At 39.7% G+C, this 19098-nt stretch overlaps 2 protein-coding genes across 7 annotated transcripts; one reads left to right on the top strand and one right to left on the bottom strand.

Moving 5' to 3' along the window:
• Positions 1-812: 812 nt before the first annotated feature.
• Positions 813-1925, top strand: bmal1b (basic helix-loop-helix ARNT like 1b; the record flags this gene model as incomplete). The annotated part of the gene is given in 5 exon segments (XM_033632092.1): positions 813-912; positions 1041-1115; positions 1118-1283; positions 1455-1561; positions 1801-1925. Coding segments are annotated over 5 exon segments (573 nt in total), but the record flags the coding sequence as incomplete, so codon positions are not given.
• Positions 1926-4962: 3037 nt separating this feature from the next.
• Positions 4963-13902, bottom strand: btbd10b (BTB (POZ) domain containing 10b). Of its 6 annotated transcripts, none has more exons than XM_033628147.2 (9): positions 13695-13902; positions 13049-13196; positions 10738-10934; positions 10074-10389; positions 9803-9905; positions 9199-9319; positions 8725-8922; positions 8524-8634; positions 4963-6039 (listed from the first exon to the last, which is right to left on the bottom strand). In XM_033628147.2, the coding sequence occupies exons 2-9, from the start codon at positions 13147-13149 to the stop codon at positions 5708-5710; spliced, it is 1479 nt and encodes a 492-aa protein (XP_033484038.1). In that variant the 5' UTR covers positions 13150-13196; positions 13695-13902; the 3' UTR covers positions 4963-5707. The 6 variants fall into 6 exon arrangements, with proteins under 6 accessions (XP_033484038.1, XP_033484029.1, XP_033484046.1 ...); XM_033628138.2 differs by having other exon boundaries at positions 13616-13901; XM_033628155.2 differs by having other exon boundaries at positions 10738-10931; positions 13616-13899.
• Positions 13903-19098: the final 5196 nt, after the last annotated feature.

Here is a 19098-nt window from a genome sequence, read left to right as displayed (position 1 = left end):
CCATTCAACACGTCAACATACATTATACCAATATGCCTGTGTTTGTCTGTGTGTTACTTGTTATTTTGCACCTGTCTTGTCACCCACAGTGTTGTTCCTGTCACGTCTTTCACTTGTTTTGTACCTGCATCACCTAAAAAAAAAATGTTATAAACTGTGATCACCCCCATCTTATCTCCTGTATTGTCCACAGGCAGCTGATGGCTTTCTTTTTGTTGTTGACTGTGATCGAGGCAATATTTGTTTTTGAATCGGTGCTGAGCATTACTTCTGTAACGTTAAATGATGTATGAAAACTGTGTTTTGTGACTGAATGGATGCGGATACTGGCTTAAGGAATATGGCCCTCACTCCTCCTCCTGCATTTCATCTTTGTGTCTCCAGAATGACCTGAAGGGCCAGAGCCTGTTTGATTACCTGCATCCTCAGCGGTCACCGCACAACAAGAGGGACTCACCAGTGTGAAAACTTATCCACAGTAACAACAAGAGCGTCTTAATGAATTTCTGTTTAAACATAAACATGGAATAATACATCCAAACACTTTATATACCATTTACCTTACGTTCTAATGACAATATTGTATGGTTACTAAGTCTTTTTCCCTTTACCCCTATTTTGGTTCTGGTAGATACAGCTGTGTACTTATTAGATGTAATATAATAAACTAAACTAAACTAAACTAAACTAAAATAATAAGATTACAGTGTAACTTACAGGCTGCCATCTCCACTGTAACATTTTTAATTGTTTGTTTTTTAGGTGGTCTTTTCATGAGGCCAGATGTCAATCCAAGTACTTTATGACTTTTTTCTGGGGTGAGATGCTCATTTTTCTGCAGGATGAAGTTTAACCCAAACATGGAAGATGAAGATTTTCCCTCCAGCTGCTTAAAAACATGGAAGCAAAATGGTCTGTTGGTTAATCAGGGTCTGACAATCATAAATTAGTATTACTCATCAATGTAGAATATTAAATTTATATCACATAAAATACACCTGCACTTAGAATACACCTGAACCCCTTTCCTTTACTCACAGCATATCTTAAAGGCTTCTGCACCATTCACAGCAGTGGTTATTTAGAAAGTTGGTCTCCTACTGAGGTGGATATGGAAATAATGAGGCAGACATTGATGGATGTCACTTAAGCTGTCTTGTAGCTGTTGGCCGCCTGCATCCCCACACTGTTTCTCAGCTGGTGCAGAACCACGTCAAGGTCAAGCCCGTGGGGTTTGTTACATGGCATGTTGTTGATGGGACATGTGTCTTTGTAGATGGAAGGTGAGAACTTTAAAGTCTGATTTGGACTATTGAATATTCATATGTACACACCTGTTATCAATCATGTTTCAGATAGTAATGCTTAGATTTTGTGTCTTGATCAATAAATTATCCAGTATCACTAAAATATATTGAAAGACAATAAAGTGAACATGCTGTTTTCTCTTAAAGGGCCACTGTCATTTTGGCTTATTCACCTCAAGAGCTACTGGGAACATCATTTTATGAATACTGTCATGAGGATGATATTGTTCATTTAGCAGAATGTCACAAACAAGGTATATGTCTTACAGAGGGGACAGCACTTGATTAACCGTTATTGCCCATACACAGTGTACAAGGCTCTGTCTGCTGTCTAGTTAGAGCTGTAACACTAAAGCAGTCTGATCCGCTCTGGTCTGGTGGAATTACAGCGCTGTGCTGCAATGGTTGAAAAAATAGTGCTGTAGTTCATCTTACCTGTGGACAGTTCATCCATTACCTGTCCTTGTCCCCCTCTGTCGCTGTCTGCTCTAAGTGCTGCAGATGAGAGAGAAAATCAATACAAACTGCTACAGGTTAAAAATAAGGGATGGCTCATTCATCACACTAAGAAGCTGCTGGTTTAATTTTAAGAGCCCTTGGACCAAAGAAGTGGGGTAGCTACATGATCTCTACCAATACTGTAGTCATCTAAGTGAACCTGCCCTTTTCTTGCTTACAATGCAACATCATGTTGTATTATCCTGTTGTATCATATTCTTTCTAGGATTATTGTTATTATTAGGCATTAGACTGCTATCCAGGTTTATATTACTTGTATTATTTTAGGAGTTGTAGTATGTTTGTATTGTATTTTATTAAATGTATATTTAGTAGTTTAATAAGAGTCTAGTCACGTTAGCGGCTCTGTGAGGCTGTAAACTAAATGCTCACATCACCATGCTAACATGCTTACAAAGACAATGCTAGCATGTTGATGTTCAGCAGGTTTAATGTTCACCATGTTGGTTTAGCTTGTTAGCGTGCTAACATTTGCTAATTAGCACTAAAACACAAAAAACAACCGAGACTGATGAAAGTGTCAGTGGTTTTATGGGTCATTTGGACATAAATGGACCTGCATTGGATAGGGCTTTTCTAGTCCTTTGACCACTCAAAGTGCTTTTTACACCATGAGTCACATTCACCCATTCACACACTGGTGGCCAAGGCTACCATACAAGGTGCCTCCTTAACAAACTCTCAGAGTGAAGGAACAGTCATCGGGAGCAATTTGGGGTTCAATATCTTGCTCAAGGATACTTTAACCGGAGGAGCCAGGGATTGATCCCCTAATCTTCCGATAAGTTGACGACTCACTCTACCTCTGAACCACAGCTGCCCACAAAACAAAAGCAGTTCCTGACCCAGGCTGACCTGGTACTAAAATGAGTTATTCAAAAAGAACCATTCATTGGTTTTCGCCCATCACTAATTGGTACCAAGTTAGGTGCCAATCCATTTAGTGGATGTTGAGATATTTGATTTGAAGTGAGCATTCTGACCTGCTGGTGGTGTTGGAGGAAACTAGAGGATCACAAAGGTCATTAGAATACATCAGGTGAAAACCATCTGTACCTAATTTTAGGCCAATCAATCATGTGGATGTTTGACAAAATATAAATACCAAAATTTTATATGAGCCTATCCAAGAGTTGTCAAGATACCTGGACCAAATTGGTGGACCGACCGACTGACAGACTGCTAGCATGGCTACACAAATTGCCATCAGTGGCTGCTGGCTAAGAAGAGCAGAACAGATGCAGGATATCTGCAAAGCCACTGTGTGACAACTAGGTTACATTATTTACAGCCAGGCCTCTTTCCTCACTCTTCTACTTTTTCATTCAACAACACAGTCCTTCAGCTGACAGACCTGAGAGTGGTTACCATCATCCTGCTGCCTCCTTACACAACATGGCCACCGTACTGATGCCAGATGACAAGCAAACAACCTTTTCTTATCTGCTTATTGTGTTTACGCGACACATAACACATCACACACGTTACAGCCTCGTCTTGTTGCAGGTGAAGAAGGGAAATCGGTGCCTGGAGTTCCAGATGGTATGAGGGCAGGCGCTGGTGATGAAAGGGTGGAGAATATGACCAGGAAGAAGGAACAAGGCAACCAAGCACAGGAGTACTCAACAATGCAGAAGGTCAGTGGTGTAGTGGAGGGTACACTCAGGTATACGGGGTATGCCCACTTCTTTTTCTTTCCAGTTACAGTATACCCACCTATCAGCTAAAACACCATTGTAATATATAGAAGAGTATGCCCACTTCCTCATCAGTAACCTACCTATCTACCTAGCAGTACACCTACCTCATCAACTACCACTACACCACTGCAGAAGGTCACAACATCATGTCAGGACGGAGGGGATGTTTTTGAAACATTGGACTGCTCTATGCCTCAGTCTGCAGGATGAGCTGTAGGTGGTCAACACTTGAACCTGGTATGATTATAGATTAGGTGTCCTACATGTCTGACATACCTGGAATGCCCTCATCATAAGAAACCTGCCTTCATACCTGCAGCAGAGGATGATAAAGCTGAGAATGGCAGGAGGAGGCTCAAAGGGGGAGGCAAATGTTTTCATTGAATCAGCAGGTCTGACCACTGACTTCCCTCAACACCTGATCCTACTGACAGCTGACAGCACTGCTCCTCTCACAGGGCCATATGTCTGACAATATGACAACTAAGTCAATCATCAATCTTTGAAAGGTGTTCTGGTAACATAAGAAAGTGCTCTAAGACTCTGAGATTGACTGCTACAAGACACGCTGATATCTGCCATAAAAAATAAGAGTTAAAGGAGGAAAATGATTCAGAACTAAAAGAGTCTTTCTTTACGTGAGGATCCTCTGTACATTTCCCTGTGCAGTCATTTCGCTGTAGCCTGTCCTGATTTGTTCAACTTACGATAAGGCTATAGTGAGGGCAAAAACAGGCACATGCACAGCCAGACCAGGTGGTGCTTGAGCACCTGCCCTTTGACTCGATAAGTGCCCCTTGTTGCAAGACATTTTTTTCTATTTCATTTTTTAATTTTGTATTTTAGCGGGCCTGTCACAATAATAACATTATCAACTTATTGAGGTCATGTCCATGTATCATGAGCTATTGACAGTTGTGTTTACATGCCTGTTGGTTTACGTAAGAGTGACTCTCCCCGCAGGGCAGCATCCATGTCTCCGACCTGCTTTCACTGGTGACAGCCAGTCAGGCAATGATCGTTTTGTCACTGCTGCGAAATTAAATCACTACTGCATGAGTGTATGGGTATCAAAATAAATAAATATGTAAGTAAATTAAATTTTGAAACAAGTATCAGTGGGGTGCCCTCGTTCACTTGAGCTCCTGCCCCTAAAACGTCTGGGCACAGTGCTGACAAAAGCCTCTCTGGTTTATTCTTGTATTATTTAAGCACCTGTTCAAATATTCATTCTGTATTTCTTGATGTTTTATTCATTGTACTAACATAATTGCGAAAGCTCCGGATCCATCTTGTGTAAGATGTCCCTCTTCAGTGAACATCAGTGTTCACTCACTTTGTTTTATTCATCACATCAGAGCGATCACTCCTGTGAGGGGTCTTATTAAAACTATCACCAAAGTTTAAAATTAAGGATTAAATATACAAAAAAAACATTATTTTGATGTCTTTATTTGATGATTTTAAGTTTTATTTTTTAACAACAATTTCAAGCTTTGCACAAAAAGATTCTGACCACAACAGCCTGTGCTCTGCTTAATATCTTGGCTGCGGGAGGAGCATAACATCACATATCAGATCCAGCCAGTGACTACATACCCAATTACAAGATTCAAAGACATCCGAAAGGAGTTCAACTGGAGATCATGACACGATGCGGTGATAACTGATTTTCTCCATAACCAGAAAGTCATGTTTTCTCCATATCAAGTCTTGTATTCTTCCCCCCAAAGCACATTTAGTTGTTAGGCCACCCAAGAGAATCAAAATCAAAATTATCAGTGAAATAAAACCTGTGAGAAAACAGTGACACCACAAGAGTGCTCAGCCAACCTGTCAAATTAAGGTACGATAACATTGTAAATAATAATGTTAATAATAATAATAATAATAATAATAAGTGTTTTACTGATTCTTTTTTTCCCCCAAACAGAAAAATAAATTCCTTTGGTCAAGTAAAAAACAAAATTAAAATAAGAGTGAACTCTTCCTTTCACCAGTCTTATGTCCCTCGAGTTTCTTTTTCTACAGTCAACCAGGTTCTTGAGGCTCTAAGGCTGCAAAGGAGGTGTCAAGGCAATATGGTTATGGTGCCCCTGGCGCTCCATGCTGCAGCATGCTGGGAGAAGGACTAGAGGAGTAGGAGAGGGGCAGAGGCATTGAAAGAGGACCAGTGTGTCCTCAGACAGCAGGTGAAGGTGCATCAGGGTCAGGCTCGTTGCTGTAGTTGTTGCTGTAGTGATTCCCACTAGGTGGGTGATTAGGAAGGATGTCAAGTTCATCCACTTGGGGGCCGGGGTGCATCACCACCAGCTGGTCCTGGGGGATGTCTGCTGCTGCAGCCGCCAGGTTTGTGATGGACTTGGACTTGACGCACTGGAAGTCCACATGGCGGCTTTTACCCTCTTCCTTTTCCCAGGACATGCGGATGAAGGGCCTCTGGACGTAGTTGTAAATGACCTCTGGACGACCTCCTGGTCGTTTTTTGACTTTCTCTTTATATGTAGGGTAGCCTGCCAAAGGAACAGTGTGGACAAATCATTAGCTTGGGTTTTGTTAACGAGCTCTTTTCAGTCAGAATACAAAACAAGAGAATGATGAGACGAGAGCTTTTCAACCATTTGGCCAAGTGTTCAACACACTAATGATGTTTTAGTACTTTGAAGTATCTCTGATATATATATTTCCACTATAACTATGCTTTAAATGCTGAATTTATCAGTGAATACAGGTATCAGACAGTTACATTTTATGCTTTTTCCTGTTCAAGACATCTTATGACCAAATTTAGGACAGATGTTTGGACAAATCATGTTTTACTTATTTAAGCATCGCAGATAAGCATTGCATTGCAGGCAAGTGGTATATATGCGGTCTTGTGCAGAGGTAAGTGTTACGTAGGAATACGGTTATTAGAGTGACATAAGTCAGTCTACATTCTGCCAACAGGTAAGTACAAGGATGAAGTAAAATGACAGTATTATAGTTTTTAAAGATTTGTAACATTAGAAATGTGGACTTTTACATAGAGAGGCTTCACTCGTTTTCACAAAAAGAAATAAAAAATGGATAAGTGAAATTAGATAAAATGCTTGTAATAGTTAAGACCTCACAAATTCAAATGAAAGACTATTTAATTACTATTGTAACATTGAATTTAAGGCATTTGAAGACTTTTTTTAAAAGGACCTGCAGTCCTTTAATTTTGGTTTCAAGTTAGTAAAATACCTGGATAAGGCAGGATACTGTTCTGGTATCCAGTAGATGATGAAAACATCCAACCCCAAACCAAAGAAAATTAACTTTTTAACCAGTTAACTTTGGAAATTTTTGCCTTGTTTTTGCTAAACGGATACTTTGGTGACCAGCTTTGTATCATAACAATGTGGATAGTATGTTTAAGCACAATGTGGTAAACTTCCCTCCATCATGCCAGCACCCAGATCTCCCTGCTCATCTCTCAGCTCAAATCAAATGGGATTTACCCAGAATTTGCTTATGGCTGTTGCTTAAACTACAGATTATACTTTTACTCCTCCCTCTCTCTCAAACTCAAATCAAACTGTAAAACTAGGCAGTGCTGATCAAATCTAAACAAAAATTCTGTTACCATATTGTGTATTTCTTTCCTATCATGTTTTCAAAAACATATTTTAGTGCATTGTTGAGCTGTATTACAAGCTTGTGAACAGGAAGTGGGTGCTACACTGTTTCCTGTATTAAAAAAACAGGCTGAAACAACTTCAATCAAAACAATAAAACAAAGCAGTGCTGATCAAATATGAACAAAGATTCTGTTACTGTGTTGTCTGTTTGTGCCTAAAATGTCTCCAGAAACATATCACAGCTAACTGTTTAACAATAACATGAGATTTTTCGTTAGCAGCCAGCTGCGGTATTGTTTTTGGATGGGAAATTCGCTTAACACCGCCACCAGTTGGAATGGTTAATGGTCCGGTGTGACATTCTGGCAGTTCTCTTGTGCAAAAGCATATGCCACAGCCCTTTCCCTCCGTCTTCTCTGGTCATAAAGCACCAGTTTCGAAAGTAGTCGTGTCTTTTAACTGCACAGACAGCCTTGTCTCACAAAAACACCATCTTTCCTGCAGTGAAACACTTCATTAACTGATCAGTTTCACATCATAAATTGGTTAAGTGAAGCAGCAGCAGAAACAGTTGGGGGAACATCCAACTACAAACATTAAAATCCTTTTCCTAGACATTTTGTCCATTAGTATGACACACAAACACACACATCAAACAGAGGCAGAGCCAGACCAAAGAAGTGGTAAACTGCTTTCGATGTCCTTGAAAACTCTATGCCTTCAATATTGAACTAATTTGTTGTGTCTCATGCCTGCACAGATGTTTTGTCTGACTCTGTTGATAATAGTGAGCACAAGTAGCCTGCTAAAACCAATCAAACCATCAAACAAATCATTTCAAACGAGCTTCCATCTTAGCAGACATTGTTCTCAGTAATATAAAAAGCATCCCTTCTTCTTGTCGTCGGATGTCTTCCCTATCCTTCTTCAACTGTTTCTTTGTTGCTGGCTTTTATACTTTGTGCTTCTTTTGTTCTCAGTCAGCCACCATACCATTAATTTGAATGTTTGACGTTTTTTATATCACTGTGCCTTTTATTCATTTGAGACAGATATACAACCAACAAAGTCTTTTAATGCATATTCAAAACTTTCCTTCCATATCCAATCTGCAACAAACTAAAAGATCTGACATGAATTTTCCCTTTGTCTTTATCACTTTGTTTTCTAGATGATAGCTGTCTCATGAGAGCCTCGCTGCCCAAAATTAGCACAACTTTCAATGTGGTATTTTGCTTATACATTATGCACTGCTATTACTGAAACCTCTGGCTTGATTTCTGTGTCTGAAGTTTTGCTGTCAGCACTTCAAACTGTAACTTGCCTGGCTCCACTGACAAGGGAGATAAAGAAAAAAAAAAAGTTGCTTGATTATTTGAGAGTTAAACTTACCTTCGATACCCAGTCTTATTTTCTTTAATCCTCTCTCCTTTAGAACTGATTTGGCAACATCTCGGTTCTCAATGTATTTGAAAAATCTGTACAGCTTGGTGCTGTAGATGACTGCGAAGACAACCAGAACAACACTAAATCATACATCTGCACATCTGCAGACCTGTGCGTTAGTATTTTGTATCAGTGTGTACTACTCACTCTGTGAATACTCTTCTCCCATTTGTGGTGGATATTCTTCATCCCAGTCGACCACATCGTCATCAGTAAGGACTACAATGTGACACTCCCTCTCTCCGCTCTGGGCACTGGCCACCATCAAAGGCAGAACCATTTCCTCCAGGTAAAACTCAAATTGCCGCCGAGCTCCATCATTGGACAGCTCATGCATCAGGGCACCTGATAACAAAGGAGATTAATCACTTAGAGGATGTAAACTGTTTAATTCTGACTTGCAGAACTCTACACAATGAGTGAGTTAAGCTTAAGAAGCCATAAATATTACCTACAATATAATAAGTTTGTGATTAAATGCTTTCTTTGCTGCTTGACATGTTTTGTGTTGTGTAAGACTGTAACAGTAAAAGCAGTCTCTTCTTCACGCTGACTCAAACTGCCACCATTAATGTGTACCCGTAGAGTTAATAGCTTCAGTGCCCAAGAGAGAATACTCACTGAGGTCTCTGCATTTGATGGTGCTGTAGTCAAAGGAGATGCATAGATAGTCACACGCCTCCCGCAACTCAGGGATGGAGATTCCATCAGGACAGCGGATTATCCCAGATTTGTAGTAATCCTGTCAATTAGACAGAAATCACACAAAAAGCAGTCATTTCAAACGCTGTGTTAATCCATTAACTCACATTATAACATGAAATAATCAAGTGCCCAAACTTAAACACTCAAAGCTTTAAAAATAAGAAAAAAAACCCTCTGTAACAGTATCTTTCCTTGGCAAAGCATTTTGGCACCAATAGAAGATTCAGAGCTCCACACTTTAGACTTTACAGGCTGCTGAACTCGTTCATTACTAAATCTGTTTAACTATAACAAGATGGGTCCTCAGTAGGCTGAGAGCAACACACAGTAAGCCAGTAAAACGAGATGTGAGGTTTTACTACCATCTTTGATTTAACCTGCTTTGATGCTGTTAATATGTTGCATGTATGTGTAACACTAAATGTCAAGTTTAAAGCTGTAGGGTATTGTCCAGTGAGGTGTTTCGTTTTAAGTCTACCATTCTTGATTTAAACACAGAAAATGTTAGAAAGGGACTGACCAGAATTGCTCGGAAAACTGTTGAGCTAATTCCCTCAGCCACCTCGTACTCCCCCTTCTCGTTGGGCCGGGTGAAATTATGTTCTCTTCCAGATCCAAACATTCTGAAATAAAGACACTCTGGTTTATTCTCTGAATCACAGACAATGAAAATCCAACATGTCCAAAGCACTTTTATACCTACATTGAATTTATACATTGCTAATTAGTAAAATACTTTCAGTTATTAATTAATAATGACAGATAATAATGAGGGTGAAGGTATACTGTACCTGCCCAACATGGTGTTGGGTTGCGCAGTGAAGATGGAAGGATCTACTACAAAGCGTGTGTTGTCAACAATCAGAGTGACTCTTTCTGAGGTCCTAATGTTTCGGTTTCCCACAGTGGCGCCCACTCCTCCCTCCTTGGGATTCTCGTAGACAAAAACCATTTCTCCAACTCCCAAGCTCTTGAAGGTGCCTTCAGTACTGGACAGGCTGCTGTTGCGACTGCTCACCACCCCGCTGCTGCTGGAGCCGCTGGGAGAGACTCTCTGAGGCCGTGGGCTACTGGGCCTCGATGACGGGCCACCATCTCGTTCACGGTCTGCATACAGACAGGCAGAACAATGATACAATGCATTTTCTATAATTTTGCAGCTTGATTTGTAGGTTTTGTATTATGCAATACCAGATTTGTTACCATCTTAGGCATCCACTGCTAGTAATAACTAATCTAAAACAACCAGACTGAAAAGGACCCTCCTCAGAACATGTGTCTCCTACCCAGACAACTGACTTGATCCATTTACAACCAAAAACGGCAGAGATATAAACCATCTCTGAGCTGCGAGTTGATAAATGCAGTCAGATGTTCTCGACAGTAGCTGCCAAGAGCCGTACGCCTCTAACATGATATCCATATAAGCCCTCTATTCTTTCCATGCACACTCACCACTGTTGTGTTGGCGGGTGGGTGAGGTGACGTTGCGAATGCAGGGGGTGAGCTGGCCTTCTCTCTCATGCGAGGAGTCCCTGGAGCGATCACTGGAGCGGCGGCGGTCACGTGAGCGGTCACAGCCTCCACTGGCACCATGCATGCTCATCTTCCTCTGTTCTGCCTCCACTCGAGATGCTCGGGCCTGACTTCTGCTTTTCAAAACAAAAGCATACTTAACATTCCTCTCTTTCTTTCTCAAGGCCAGAGGAGCCAAGGCATTTTACTTTCACCTTTAATGTCTGACATAAAACAAATATCAGAGATGCCTGAGCTTTGAATCACACAAGAGGTTTGTAACCAAACCTTGTAATCAAAGTTACAGAAAGACGTACACATAGAGTCAAGTATAAAAACACTGCAAAAGCACCAGACAACACTATGTAACTCTTCATTTTAGATTTGTTTCTGACAGGTCAAATCTGCTTACTGACAGAAAAAACATCAGAATACAAGCTATTGATTTCATAAAGGGGAGAAAAGGCGGAGGTGACAGACACAGCTGCAGGGCAATAATGTGCAGTCAGTACAAATCCACCCGCTGACCACAAGCAAACATGACAAGTACAGGGTACATCCCCCTTGGCACTGAGACCAAACCGACAAGTCTCAGCTCTTCCTGCCTATTCTGTTCTGCCATCATATCCGCCTTTCTATTGTTCCTCTAGTGTTAAAAAAACAAACAAAACTAGAACGCTAAAGGAAAATGAGCTCACAGGGCAGGAAGGAGGAACCGATGCCATAAAATAGATTAGGTTTTAACTTTAGTTAACAGGAGTGGAGAGAAATACTTTGAACACCTAAATGAACTTTGTTGTTCAGGTTAACTGAATTTCATTTTAATTTGAATTCATTTTGATACCAAATCGTACCAATTGTTAAAGTTTTATCTTACCTTAACCACACTAAGGGTGCATGTGGTGGTCCTTCTCGGCTATGACTAAGAGAAAGTGGAACATGTATACATACATGATGTATTTTGCACATTGGTTGATATCTGCTGTAACTCTGTGTCAGACTTAAAGCCACTTACGCTTAAGTCAACACATAATCATTTGATGCTTTTGAAAAACTAAACTGCCATTTGGAGAATTGTTATCTCATCAGTTACTTACACATATATCACGACATATTATAGATAATCATCTTCACATCACAGAATTACATCCCACCCCTCACCTATTGTCATGAGCTCTGTGCAGTGACTGAAAGAACGAGATCGCAGATGCAAGCTGCTGAAATTAGTTCCCTCCGTGGGTGGCTGGGCTCAGCCTTAAAGACAGGGTGAGGAGCAGAGACATCCGGAGGGAGCTCGGAGTAGGGGTGCTGCTCCTTCGCATCGAAAGGGGTCAGCTGAGGTGGTTCTGGCACCTGATTAGGATGCCGCCTGGGCCCCTCCCATTAGAGGTGTTCTGGGCACGTCCCACTGGTAGGAGGCCCCGGGGTTGACCCAGAACACGCTGGAGGGATTACATAACTCATGTGGCCTGGGAACACCTTGGGGTCCCCCAGGAGAAGGGACGTCTGCCCCCATGACTCGGCCCCGGATAAACGGATGAAAATTGATGGATGGATATCACAGAATTATCTGTGTCATGATGCCTTCATTCTCATGGGTAGGTTTGGGTATTGTGAATAAATCACAGGGCGTGTCCATATGAAGTTAATCTTATATAAACTAACCCGATACACAACATGTCAATAAAATAACTCATGTGAATCCAGTGAATTTAATACCCGGCCATTCAATGAACAAGGAATGTGTTATACAAATGTTAGAGATATCAAATATTGCCATTACAGTCCTGTTAACTGATCTGTAACATTACCCACACTGGCCTTATACAACCACTGATATCAAAGGTATTCTTATCTTGGTTACTTGGTTTGGCAAAATCAAGGCAAATTTATCACTGTATAAATTTACATACTGCCTTATTCTTGATGCAGATCTCCCTATCATCTGGTTACCTTGTAATAACTTCACAGACAGTTGTACTCTATACTAAGGTTATGCCTCTCACATAAGGAAAACAGGAGTCACGTACAACATAAAGTCAATAATCAGATATGCACACACCGTATGACTGTCATCTGATATTTGAAGCAGCTGTAAACAACACCTAATGTTTACTTTAATGCCACATCATCCCATATTATCATTCCACGTTTCAAGTAACAAATGTGTGACTAATCTATAATCCAGGATCAATCCCGTCCTGCCCTGTCTCCTGACAGTGAGTGACACTACATATCTGCCATGGCTCACCTCGAATGCTTGCAGAGTTTGCGAGGTCGGCTTGTTGCGTTTCGTTCCCAGTTTTCGGTGTCACTGGAGTTACTGTCATATGACTGCAGACGTGCTGCCATCACCCGTACATGGGGGAGTCTGGTCTGGATCTTTCACCGTTCATAATCTGGTTAATGGCGAAATCAACAAGTCAGATCCTCTGATCAGCCCCGAACAAACCACGGGCTAACGTTAGCAACTGTCAGCTAAAAAAATAGTTTGTCAGTGACTTCACGTGTGCTGTCGACTAGACTGTAAAAGAAGCTGGGGTATCGCAGTTGTCGTTGACGTTAAATGGCTGGATAAGTTTTTAACATCTCAGAACCAAATCTTGTCAACGTTGCTGTCAGGCTGAGTCAGCCTACGATTAGGATAGCTAGTTTGCTGCGTTAGCATACCTAGCTAGCTATTAGCTGGCGCTGCTAACGGTACAATACAACACTATTAGCATAATTTTCTGGGACAGCTGTGTGGCTAGTGACGTTGTCCCACCTAACGGCTGTTATATACGAGGCAGATATGTCAAATAACATGGAAAATATCTACCTAGATGGCTACGTTTTCCGCTGTAGTGTAATCCCAATCTCTCACCAGCTAACCAGCCATCTCCTTTCAAAACACTCACCCAGCTGACGTCCGACGTAACGACCGTTAATGGCTTGACGTACTGACGCACACAAAGCTAGAAACGACAAGCTTAAATTAGCTGTTGCTAAACTTGCTAATTACATTAGCTTTGTCTGAAAAGTCATCTGGATTATAAAATAAAAATGTGTTGAAGGTTGTCGATTTGTTTTCCACAGCTGGTTGAACCAATTTTACTACTTCCTAAAAAGGGAATCGAGCGTTGACTGCCTGCTTCTCTCAGATCTCGCGAGATGTTGCGTTTCCGTGCGACAGTTACTTCCCTTTTTTTAAACTCACTTTATTTAAAATTTCTGCATATACAAAGGCATTACATCGAGTGAAGTAAACATAAAACCAAAGATATAAACAGCCACGGGGAAAAAGAAAATGAACAAAGGTACATGAAAAATTAGACAAATTAAATAATCACACAACAAGTTACGAATAGATGAAGCTGAAGGTCAAAATGCCTTAACAGATTTAACAGTTGATGTCCCTATGACTTACTAGGTAAGGGGTTGTGGATCAAATGACGAATTATAAGGAAAAATAATCTGAAGAACTCATATGTGATTGCTTTACATATACACATGTGATCAATAGTAGTTTATAAAAAAACTAAGATTAGTTTACTTGGAAAGAAATAGAAAGTGCTGGTAATTTTTGTTCAGTAGTTCAGAGTGTGGTTTCAGAGTCCTACTATAGTCACAGAGATAAGCTGATTACAAAATGATATAAAATCAGGTTTATTTGTAAGGGCGTAGCCCAATATCACATACAATGTTGATGGTTCCAACTCAAATCTTACAAGATGACAAAAAACTCCCCAAATGCTTATAAAATTAAAGAAACCTTTGAAAAGGAAATTCCTAAACCGTGCAAAGAAGCCAAAGATATGTAATAGATATAGTAAATTCAGTATCAAAAGGTCCTTTGTATACAGTATTGCAGTAAGATGGGACAAAGTTCTGAATGTGGGCCCAGTGTATTTCAAGGTGGGATGGGGGGTTGATTGTCTTTGATAACCACATGGAAACTGGTAAGATCGGCATCAAATTATTGATTTTTAAGCAAAATCACCATCAGAGAGAATTAAAGTCAAATATTACACTACAATTTAAACCTAAAAACAAATTTCCACATGAAAAATCTAATGCAACACAGCCTCAAACAATAAGAAGCAACAGTTGAAAGGATAGAAAAGCAAATATTTATTAGATCAATTTGTTTCAACTGTCACATCATCAGACCCTTTGCTGTTTTATCAAACATTTTTTATAGAGATCCAGAGAGATGAAAAAGTAACTGAAATATGTAACAGAGAACCAGAATAAGAGAAAATAAGAAGAACTTTTGCTTATTTATCAGGAAACACAGTGGAAATGATTGCCATTTCAATGTATTGATTCAGACATGAAATGTAAATTAAATTCTAAAGTTATTTGTTTGTAATGCAAGGTAAGATGATAGGATGATGATTTTAGACTCAATAAGCATCTCTGTTGAGCTTTTGTAGGTTCCAGCTCATGACAAGAAAACAAAGAGGTGACGGCTTATAGTGTTGAGGATAAACAGCTATGAGAACTATGAGTCTCAAGCAAAGTACAAGCAAAAATGACGTGCTGATCAGAACAAAAATAGAATTAAAAAAAAAAATTCTCTCCTTAAAAGTAATTACATGAGTGGATGCATTATGTGCAAGTGAAACAATAACATACAGTGCATGTAAGACTAGCTGCTTACAGTAGTTGGTCCTTATTTTCACATTGCTATACACACTAAACTGCATTTATTTAAAAATAGTTAATTTTGACACCTGTAGTCAGAACAGGAGAGTATGAGGTAATAGTTAACTTTTTAAACAATGTGTGTATGAAATCTTTTTCTTCAATATGGCCTGAGATATTACCTTTAATAGTTGCAAAATATTGTAAACAAATTAAATAAATTAAAAATGAATTAGATATTTAACATACCTATGAGAAATAAATTAAAAGAAAATAACAAAAACATGAATGAATAAAAAAATGAAGAATGAAAATATAAACACACAAAATAATAACAGCTAGAAAAAATTTTCTCACTGCCACATCCTCAAACTTTGCATGAGGCCTCTGTTTGGTAAGATTAAAGATAACAGTTGGGTTGTATTCAACCTTTCCGCAGGTGTGGTCCAAGAACTACATTTGGGAAAAGATTTTTAATGTTCCCTGATTGTCCATGTTGCGGTTTGACACTGGCAACAGTTATGCCCTTTAACTTTTCCTGAAGCCAGTCCTGTCTGTCTCCCACTTGTTTGTGCTCCCGAACGTTGTGCATAAGCTGCACCTCACTGATGCTTCTCTTTCTGTAGAAATAGACAATACCACAAGGAACAAGTCCATTATTAATTAAATATTAATTGTAATTTCATTGTCAATCAGTTATTTTCACTGCAAAGTCAAAATGATGATATGACGTCATGACGTTTAGACACAAACTAAAAACAGAATTTACCTCAGTGGTTTAGCTTCTATATGTAAACTGGTGAGGAAGAGGATCAGAACCAATGTTTCCAAGTACCTCAATGAAAACATGATAAGTATCTGAAACAAATTAAATAAGATAGTGGTTAGAAAATTATTTCATGGCCTCTCAATTTAATACTTTGTGGGGGGTTTTTATTATATCCAACTGTACAACAATATATTCAACTACTGATCCACTGTCATGCCATTCTTACCAGATTTTCTGTCCTTAAATCCAGAAAAAAAGTATGGCAGCTTTTCTTGAAATAGTACTGTATCAGTGCGGCAAAGAAGTCAAACTTGTTGATCAGTCTTTCGTGTGAGTCAGGTTCTCTCCTTTAAATACAGCGTAGCCCTCCCCTGGTCATCAATGAGCCATTTTCACGGTTGATGTTGATGTCACTTTTCAAATGCATCGATGGGGACAGGCATCTGCATGACACCACCTCCGCCACCACTCACTACTAACTCATCTTTCAACACCTCTGAAACTGACCTGTTGGTCACCCTGTTTATGAACTCGTTCCATGTTTTACTCTTCATACTGAATAATGAGACTTTTGTGCATCAGATGAAACACTTTCTTCGCTGATCTCTTATTAGATATATCTCGTGCAGTGGGGCTACAGTGAAAACATATACTCTTTGAAAAGGCAATGACTGTCAAGCTTTATTTATTAGCAATGCAATTTATTTTATGGTTCAACTCATGCAAGCATCTAAAGGTCATGCAAAGGTGCAACTGGGCCAGCCTGAAGGGAATAAAGCACAGAGACCAATCCAGTAATTATCCTCAACCACAGACGACCTCAAACGAGATAGCCATGACTGCTTAGTGCAGTGTGATCATGAAACTGCACCTGCTCTTTGACTGAATCTCTGCAGAGTTCTCCTACACTTTCCAAATTTCCTGTCACTGACAAAGTCTCACTGTAGAACCTGTCGATTACTACATCTTGCATCAGCTGTGGAGTGGTCACAGGCATCTGGTCTTTATCGAAGAAGAACTTATTATTCACATTTTGATTAAAACAACACTTCACTATAATGAAGGTCTACTCGTCCATGTTTGGGCCCAATTTGAAATTATACATATTTTCTCTTGAGCTGGTTGATGCACACTTGTTGCAGTATGACTGTGGATTTCCCCTTTTTGTATTTTCACACATGATAAGACTAAATTGACAAGACATTTGAGAAAAACATGCCCTGTCAAGCATACATTTATTCTTATTAAGTGTGTGAAGCAGCATTGCGGTTATGATGTATGGGTTGTGGATAACCTTGTCACTGTGTCACAAGATGCATTAGGTAACCATGAAAGACATTTTCTAAATGTGGCTAAGGAATGGCTATGCTATGACTGGAGGAATAGGTTGCCACAAAAGGACCTATATCTTTCTGTCATTAAGCTCCCCTGCACAATATGCTTTGTATTTATGTGTCCTCTAGCAGTTATGCACGTTTTCAACTTATATTGTTTCTTTTTTGGAGGGCTTTAATTTTGCTTTTACATTTTAATTGATGCTGTAACCACCAAATCATCATTAAAGGCTTTTTTTAATATAATGTCCCAGTTCACTCTACTAGTTCATGATCGAGTGTGTTATTTATTTTGATTGCTGTGCTTGAAGTGGCTCTATCCAATCGCATCATTAGAATATATCATCAGGCCATTTAGTGTCAGACTTACAAACTAAATTAATCCAACCACAAGTATTGGAAACATCTCCAAAGAAATCCATATACGTTGTAAGGTTGTTACACCTGCCTCCGACTGCTCCTTGGAGAAACAAATAGGTAGACTCATGTGGGGCCATGCAGTTGATGCTGACCTGTGTCTTTATCAGCTCTCTCCATCGTGCACGTAAACAGCACACAGCACCACCTGTGGTTTCAGTTAGGCTGGATTTTTTGTGCATGCGGAGTATGCTCAGGCGAGCTGCTCTCATTACCTCATGCGGGCACAATGTGACTCATCTCAGTAATGGTATGCAGCTGGTGTGCAAGAGGACTTGACAGGGATTGACGGGAAGAATTGCACGCAAATCATTAACTTGGGTCACCCCCATGTCACAAAGAAAGTAATGCACATAAAAGTAGCTTAGCTCTTTGATCTATTTATAAGTGTATTGGCTGTAAATAGGCCACCTCTATACATATTTGGGATTTGAAAGCTCTTTCATTGATTTCCAGACGGTTATATTTCCCGTACTTCCTGCTCATTTTGTCGTACCTGTTGTGTGCTGTATAAGTTATTGATTTTAGAAAGCAAATAGAAAGTGGTTACATTTGTTTTAATCCAATCTGTGGGATGTGTTTTCTTATTGTATGTTTTTTTTTTACATATCCAGGGAGCAAAAGATTATTTTCTCTGGCCTCTATATTACAAGTTTAAAGGTCTTATATTGAAGGACACCAGGACCCTTTAATATGTTCCCAGAAATCTATATATGGAGTTACTTTTTTTGTGAAATGAGGTCACCTCACTATCATGTAACGGAATAGGATATATTTAGATTGTTGACATCATCCCACCTTTGCTTGTTAAACCAAACAAACACATAGGATACATATCTAAACCATACTGCTTGTATAACAATTATAAATTTTATGAGGGGGGCAGAAGCAAGTGCAGCAATAAATCATTCAGATGTGTATCCAAGTCCTCTTGGAGCTCTTCAGCTATTTGCCAAACCAAATGTTTTTATTCTTCCATGAAACATGTTGGGGTATATGCCAGTCTTGTGAGTGTCAGTTTATGTGGATGCCCACACTCACATCAATCTATCACATACTTTTCAATGTCCATCTGACTACCCGGCACAGGTGGTGGTGGTGTCAAGTTAGTAGTTAGTATCTCTTCAGTGTTGTGCACATGAAGCACATGACAAG

The sequence above is a fragment of the Epinephelus lanceolatus genome, chromosome 2 (assembly GCF_041903045.1).
Source record: "Epinephelus lanceolatus isolate andai-2023 chromosome 2, ASM4190304v1, whole genome shotgun sequence".
Classification (NCBI taxonomy): domain Eukaryota; kingdom Metazoa; phylum Chordata; class Actinopteri; order Perciformes; family Serranidae; genus Epinephelus; species Epinephelus lanceolatus.
The sequence above is the reverse complement of the archived record's forward strand: the minus strand, read 5'-3'. Positions and strand labels throughout refer to the sequence as shown.

Coding starts and splice junctions, on each gene's coding strand:
- btbd10b (XM_033628147.2), bottom strand. CDS start 13,149: ATGGCAGCACGTCTGCAGTCATATGACAGTAACTCCAGTGACACCGAA. Junction 10,390..10,737: donor CACCCGCCAACACAACAGTG/GTGAGTGTGCAT, acceptor GTCTGTATGCAG/ACCGTGAACGAGATGGTGGC. Junction 8,635..8,724: donor GGGAGAAGAGTATTCACAGA/GTGAGTAGTACA, acceptor TTGTCTTCGCAG/TCATCTACAGCACCAAGCTG.